The sequence below is a fragment of the Carassius auratus genome, chromosome 29, assembly GCF_003368295.1.
Source record: "Carassius auratus strain Wakin chromosome 29, ASM336829v1, whole genome shotgun sequence".
NCBI lineage: Eukaryota > Metazoa > Chordata > Actinopteri > Cypriniformes > Cyprinidae > Carassius > Carassius auratus.
The window spans coordinates 5,588,349-5,596,201 of record NC_039271.1 but is presented as its reverse complement, the minus strand read 5'-3'; the positions used below and the strand labels follow the sequence as shown (position 1 = coordinate 5,596,201).

Here is a 7,853-nt window from a genome sequence, read left to right as displayed (position 1 = left end):
CCCCCACTGGATCTCTTAACATCATTGGGATGGAGTACTGTCAAACTAATGATACCTGCATTGGATCAGAGCGCTTTCAATTGATGCCTGATTGCTGCGTGCAAAATTTGCATTTGGAGCGCTTATCAGCACCGTTAGATCAATGGGCTCTGTCAGTGGTTTAGCAAGACAAGGTTTCTGACATGCAATAAAGCTAAGTTCAAATGCCTATCTAACATATTGGTACAGTAAATAAAGTGCACAAATATGAGGCGCCGTGTAGGATTTTTTTATATTTAAACAAATATAGGAGTGTTTAATAGTTGTATGCATGGATCATGTTTACATGTACATGCGAGTATGTGCAGGTGTGTTTGTATGCAGAGAGTTTATATGTATGCACGAGTGTGTGTAGGTGTATATGCATGGATCGAGGTTATACATATACACGAGTGTCTGTAGATGTATGCACACAGGTCCGCTGCTTGCCAAATGTGTCCCCTGAGCAGGATTGTATTGTATTGTTTTTAATGCACTGAATCTTCACAATCTAGTGTTGTTACTATGAGTCATACATGTATTCTTTTCAGACACCAGTTTCCTGTCACTTTCAAATTGGAAGTCCAATTTGCAGCATTTTTTTCAAGTAGAGACATATTTGTGAACACAAATGTTATAGTTTGTATCAAATTGTCATAGTGATTCAAATGTGCATTTGTGGCTCAAGCGTTCATTCACACCTCTTCAGCAATTAATGCAGAACAAACATGTTTGTATTTGTAAAATCACTGAACGGGTGGTGTTGACGCAGTGGATAAGACACATGACTTTGGTGTGGGAGACCCGGGTTCGAATCCACTGTTAGACACCAATGTGTCCCTGAGCAAGACACTTAACCCCTAGTTGCTCCAGAGGCGTGTGACCTCTGACATATATAACAATTGTAAGTCGCTTTGGATAAAAGCGTCAGCTAAATGAATAAATGTAAATGTAAATGAACAATCATTTAATCCCGAATTCTACAGACTCAAATTGAAAGACATATGTTTGTGGTTAGTAAAATACATGTATAAAATGTATGCAGTAGATGAATAGTTTTTAGTGCATCTCATTTTTGGAGTCTCAATTTCTTCCCATACTTTTGCATGTGTTTTCCTAAGCTGCAGCGCGTTGATGTCTCGGCCACCGTACACTATTGATAATAATATGATGACAAACACCAGTTTGTAATCTCAAACAGCATAACGGACTGTTGAGAACAGTACGGGTAAAATAACTGAAAGCGAATCGAACGAAGCGCTCGAGCGTCAAGTAAGCGCTGAGCTGTAATTCCACCCCAGTCCTGTAGAGGGCAGTAATCTCGCGAGACTTCTTCTGTCCCTCAAATGCACAAACCGAGGAAGACGTTTGATCAACGGTGAAGGGGGACTCGCCCTCGTTTATGCGATTGAACCGAATTAATTCTCGAGCAGACATGGTCCTGTCGTCCTCGCAGCAGCTCGTCATGGCGTTCACCGCGGTGCTGCTGGTGTTCGTGCTGTTCCCGCGCATGTTCGGCGGCAGAGACGGTCAGTCGTTCGAGCCGCGATCCAACAGGAGAGGTGCGGACCAACCTCGGCTGTGTTTGTTTACTCTCTAGCTCTGGGTTTACCTGTATATTGTGTTTCTTTTTATATGTTTTTGTCATTGTATGTGTTTGTCATTTCATACAGCCATTGCATACAACATTTTCATGCTCAAAAATGTTTAAATAGATGTGCAGATCAAGCTGTCATTGTTTTTATCCATAAAGATGAACATTATAAACATTAGTTCTGCAGTGACCCCAGGATGTGTGTTTAAAGGCTGATGGGTCTGTGTGTTTCTGCAGGTCCTGGTCCCGGGGTCGGTCCTGGAAGTGTGAAGAGTCAGCATCAGTTTCACAGGAGCGCAGCACCGCAGATGTCTCAGAGCGTGGAGAACATGCAGCAGATGAAGAAACTCATGGAGCAGGAGATGAAAAGTGACAAATACAAATCTAACAGCAATAAGGGCTACGTCTTCACCCTCATGCCCATCTACGCCATCGGTGTCGGGCTCTTCGCCGCGTATAAGTTTCTAAAGGTGATGACTTTTGTTGTTATGCATTAGAAAATGATTGGTGTAGAAATAATTTTCACTCAGAAATTGTTAGTAAACTTCACACAGGATTAGAAAGTAATCTAGTTAAGTGAAAAACTCCAGGAATTTGTTTTGCAAATTTGAAAAATATATATTTTTACAGTTTACATACTATTTTATGTATTAGAAAAAACATATTGAAACTTTATAAATGTACAAATAATTAAAAAAATCAAAAGAAAAACAGCAGATGTTAACAAATAGATTTAAATATGAAAAAAAGAGAAAGACTGAAATAGTATTTCCTTGTAAAATATAATCTAATAATGTTTTATTACGTCAAAAATATTTTCAAACTATTTTTTTTATTTTATTTTTTATTTTTTTTGTAAATTAAAAAATGTTTTTTTTTTGAAAGTTATAAAAATTGCTATTAAAATTCACACAAAAAAAGAAAATAATTTTTTTGAAGAAAGACTGAAATAGTGTTTTCTTGTAAAACAGCCAGTAAGTATTTTTTCCCCCTTAATAGTAATGATTTGGATGGGAAATCTACTTGATAGTGATACAAATAAAGGCACAATTCATGAAAAAATGTGCAAAAAAAAAAAAAAAATCGTAGTTGTTATATCTTCATTTTTGTGTTTGCAGATTAAATCTTCAAGCGATTCTGAAGCTCAAAAAGCAAAAACAGCTCAAGGAGTGAAGAAATCAGCGGAGACCGGTGTGTGTGTGTGTGTGTGTGCGTGCATCAATGATGATGCTTTTTTAGAAATGCCACCATTTATTTATATATTCAGAGAGAGACTTCTCTGATGCACTTGTCATCTTCCACAGAGAATCAGCTGAACGAGCTGGAGCAGAGACTCACTCAAACCGAGAAGATGCTCAACTCCATCCTGACCCAGCTGGACCCGCTCACCAACTGGTGAGAGCACACATGCACATGAAAATCATGCAAACCTCTTGGTTTTAAATAAACGTGGTTTGTTGAGTCGTGCAACTATGCATTTGGTTAAAGCACATTCATATTTTTGGTTATGCAGAAAGAAACATGCGGATTGAAATACACTCTGGTCGTGTGTGGTTTGTTGTTTTGCCTGCTGTTTATTCTGCAGTGTGAAGTCTGTTGCATTGGAGCAGAAGAACGAGATCATGTCGCAGCTGCACTGCATTCGGCAGATAATGAAGAAGAGAGGCATGGAGTGTCCGAGCATCAGGATAGAGGGTAAACACAATTAACACAGCACTGCACGAACAGCTCACTCTCACCGCTGGGCTTTAACAATAACACCATCGCTCCGAGTCATGGGAACAAGTGTCACGCACAGTTAAATCACAGCTTCATTAAAAAACATCCATTTTAGCCAAAAGAGCGAAGATGAATTGAATAAACGAATGATTGAATTGCTTGCATTTTACTTTATTTGTATGGCAATTAAATACAGTTTCCCATACATTCTCAGCACCAGAATGCATTTGGAATTATTGTTGGTTTTGATGCTTCTTGTAAATAATTTGTATACTTATATACTAATATAATATTTTTAATTGCAGTATACAATTACTGTGGTATAATGTTTTTGAAACCATTGTGCCACATTTATTGAACATTTTATTGCCGTTAAGATTTTTTTTTTTTTGAAGTGCTTTTTAAAATTTAGAATTGCAAAAAATACTATATAATAATCCATTAATAATATTTTTTTTATTGTTTTTCTATATTATTTACACTTTTTTTTTTTTTACATTTTAAGTCATTTATTTAATTAAAATCAGGCAATGTAGGAGATTAAGCAACTAATCCTTAGATAATATATATATATATATATCCATTATTTATCAACATCTATTATTTATTCATTTTTATTACTTATCTATCTGTCTATCTAATATATATATATATATATATATATATATATATATATATATATATATATATATATATATATACACATATTTTATGGAATTTTTTTTTCATTTTAAATCTGCAATTAGGCAATTTAAAAGTACAACAAATCATTAAATAATTAATCAATTATTAACTGGCTGTTTGTATTATTATTTATCCCTATTTATCGGTTTTTAATTTAAATAATTTCTTAAAAATTGAAAAAATTTTGGCAATTTAAAAGTACAACAAGTCCTCAGATAATATATCTATTTATCATTTATCCATTTTTATTTTTAATTGATATTTTTTATTTATTCAAACTATTGTTTTACATTTTATTTAATTCATTTTTTTCAATTGTATTCAATTGAGAAGTACAACAAACACTTAGGTAATAGATATAATGTTAACCTATTTGTATTACATTTTTATTATTTGTCCATATTTATGTATATTTATCAATTTAATTAATACGTAATAATTTTTTCACATTACAGTACTGAGAATGACATTGACTTTTTTTTTTTCCATATTAATGTTAATCCTAATTTAAGGCATATCGCTTATATGTGAGTTTGCATTCATGTCAGTGATAAGTTTTAGTTTACACATATCTAATGCAGACGAATGCAGTAAATGAAGCAGCTCACAGATCTTTAAAAATAACATATTGTAAACAAATTAGTGGGATGAACGAAGTAGCTCTGAATTGGCCAACATCAGGTAGGTCACGCTGCCATGCTACAGTAAATTTGTGAATATGTGCATGTAGGAAACTTGAGATTTTCAGTGATGCCTGCTTTTATATTTTATTTCATATGTTGGACATTCACTCATTTTTAAGTGACTGGATGCACTGTTGTAGCATTGTGGTGTATGGTGATGCAAATCACTTGGTTATTTCTTTTAGAGCCGACATGTGAGCGCAATCTAGACAAACTCATCGAGACTTTGGCCGCATCCGAAAGGCTTCCAGAAACTCGTCAGGATTCACAAACGCAGGCTGAAGTACAGCCACGTGATCCCCGAGAGCTCACGCCTGAGTCTGAGGGAGAGGAAGAGCTGGAGGAAGACGAGGATGAGGAGAACAAGTGCACGGAGGGAAGCGAGAGTGACTCTAGTATGCCGTCCCTCGAGGACTCGGCCGACATCGGTGGAGATGATGTTACAGTCGCTCAGAAACCTCCAGAAGATCTGACGGCTGGATTACGGAAACGCAACAGGCCTGAGTAACGGCGGCGCGAATCCGACGCAAATCTATTGATGTATTTATTTATTTATTTTATTCATTGTAATGAACACTGCGCCAGCGTCTGCATATCATACTGTTAACATGACATCACATTTACACTAAAAATGCCAAATGTTCTCTTTATATATTTTATTCGATCAAAAATACAAGTAAAATAGTGAAATATTATTACAGTTTAAAATAGCTGTTTTCCATGTGAATGTATTCTGAAATGTATTTTATTCCTGTGACGCAAAGCTGAATTTTTATCATCATTACTCCTTCAGTCTTCAGTTTCCTCGACTTTTTTTTTGTGGAAACTCTTATGTATTTTATTTTTCGATAGAACCATATTTGTTTGAAATATAATTTTTATAACATTAGAAAACTCTTTACTGTCACTTTAGAACAATTTAATGCATTCATTTATTCTGGTTTACCCACGAATATTAATCAGCAGAAATTCAGCTTTATTATCACCGTAATAAATTACAGTTTAAAATCTATTCAAACTGAAACCCGTTATTTTACATTCTAAAAATATTTCAGATTATTACAGTTTTAACTACATTTCTATATCAAATATTTAATGAGCAATATTAATTTAAAGAAGATGTAATCACTTGCTCCGCCTCTAAAACAAGGTTCCTTTTCGGTGACATCATCGAGGCCAGCTGGATGGGGAACATAGCATCCACAAACTGTTTAGTCATTGCTTTAGGAATCCTTAGTCAGCCTTTCTGAACTCTTTACATCAGTTAACACAAATGTAATGTTAGGTTAATGCACTGATAGCAAATAATGATGTGTGAAAATGTCACTATGGAATATCCTTTCGTTTTGACTTTTAACCCTTTTAGTTATAATCACGTGTATGTCAGTGTGTATCTGCAGAAGTGGCTTCCTTTCCCTCGATGATGCAGTGAGGCTAAAGGAATGGATCCAAGGCAGCTCGTGATGTTTTGTGGATGGTTTATCATTTGCATGTTTGCTGTGGCTTTTACACAGCTGCATGTGTCTGGTTTGACAATCACATGCTTTAAAGCTTTCCAAATGTGAGGACCTGAAACAGGACGTTCTTAGAGAGACGTTACAGCTCTGAGCTTTATTTTATTCATTTTTTTTTTTTTTTTTTAGCTTTAATCGAATACCAAACCCTAAATGTGAGAAGACGTTCATGCACGTTGTTGCTGTCTGTGCCACATTTCAGATCGAATGTTTTTATAAATCTGCTTTTCAAAGCTTCATGTTAGAGATTTGTGTTATGTCTTTTATGATACGTTTTCATTATTTTACAATCTGAGAATAATTCAAGAAAAAAAAACAGTAGTTGTGATCCCTAAGTAATATTTAGTGACTACTATTGCTGTGTTCGGGCATCATTTTAAAAACATGCAACTGGTCCTATTAGAGAAATATTTTTTGTTGCATGTCGTTTGAATGATGTGATTTAGCATTGAAAGATGTGGTATGAAACTGGCATGTAATCAGACTCTATACTTCCTGTGTTCATAGTTTTTGCCTTGTATGTGGTGTGCAGTTTAGATGAATATATTTGTTATGAAAAGCCTTAAATAAATTCCAAATACATGTTGTACATGTTATAATTGCACTTCTGTCGTTTATTAGTCTCTAACAGATCAATTTGTATCCTTATTATGTGTCCAATATCATTTTATTAGATCCTACCTGACCAATCGCTACCATTTTGTGTATTTAAATGGGGAGTCATCTCATTTATCACCAGTAACATATGGAGTGCCACAAGGATCCGTCCTAGGTCCTCTGCTATTTTTATTTTATTTTTCTTGGTTATATTATTAGAAAATACAGGCTTAGTTTCCATTGTTTTGCAGATGATACTCAACTATCTTATCTAAATTATCTAAGCTAACAGAGTGTTAAAAATGAAAAAGATTGGATGACCAATACTTTATATGCAAAATTCGGATAAGACAGAGATATTACTTATTGGACCTAAAAACAGTACACAGAATCTAGTAGACTACAGTTTGCAACTAGACGGAGGACCTGTTACTTTCCTCTACAGTCAAAAATCTTATATTAGACAGCAACTTCATATTTCCCATGTTAAAAAAACAGCATTCTTCCATCTTCGAAACATTGTCAAGCTATGAAATGTTACCCGTTTCTGATGCAGAAAAGCTAGTTCATGCATTCATGACCTCTAGACTGGACTATTGTAATGCACTTCTAGGTGGTTGTCCAGCTTCTTCAATAAACAAGCTACAGGTCGTCCAAAATGAAGTGGCTAGAGTCCTTACCAGGTCAAGAAAATATGATCTTATTACCCCAATTTTACTCTGGAATAGCCTTCCTGATAATGTTCGGGGTTCAGACACACTCCCTCTGTTTAAATCAAGATTAAAAACACATCTCTATTGGTCAAGCATTCAAATAATGTGTGACTGCAGTTATATCTGATCAAATAACATTATTTTTCCTTGGGTTAAACACGTTAATTTCACTTGGTTGGAACAGCAGCTACGCTAATTATGTCTCAATTTGTTTCTCTGTAACTAGGATTTATACAAGCTCCAGTCTGGATCCAGAACACCTGAGAAGAGATGATGCAAAAAATTTTAGCTATAAGTTTTAAATCTTTTAGCTCGACTGCCGGTGTCTCTT

General features: G+C 35.0%; 1 protein-coding gene across 2 annotated transcripts; it reads left to right on the top strand.

Moving 5' to 3' along the window:
- Positions 1–1,018: 1,018 nt before the first annotated feature.
- On the top strand, positions 1,019–5,473 carry LOC113048532 (uncharacterized). 2 transcript variants are annotated; one of them, XM_026210400.1, is made up of 6 exons: positions 1,019–1,547; positions 1,850–2,082; positions 2,731–2,803; positions 2,917–3,007; positions 3,198–3,307; positions 4,884–5,473. In XM_026210400.1, the coding sequence occupies exons 1-6, from the start codon at positions 1,421–1,423 to the stop codon at positions 5,204–5,206; spliced, it is 957 nt and encodes a 318-aa protein (XP_026066185.1). In that variant the 5' UTR covers positions 1,019–1,420; the 3' UTR covers positions 5,207–5,473. The 2 variants fall into 2 exon arrangements, with proteins under 2 accessions (XP_026066185.1, XP_026066184.1); XM_026210399.1 differs by having other exon boundaries at positions 1,025–1,580; positions 4,884–5,471.
- Positions 5,474–7,853: the final 2,380 nt, after the last annotated feature.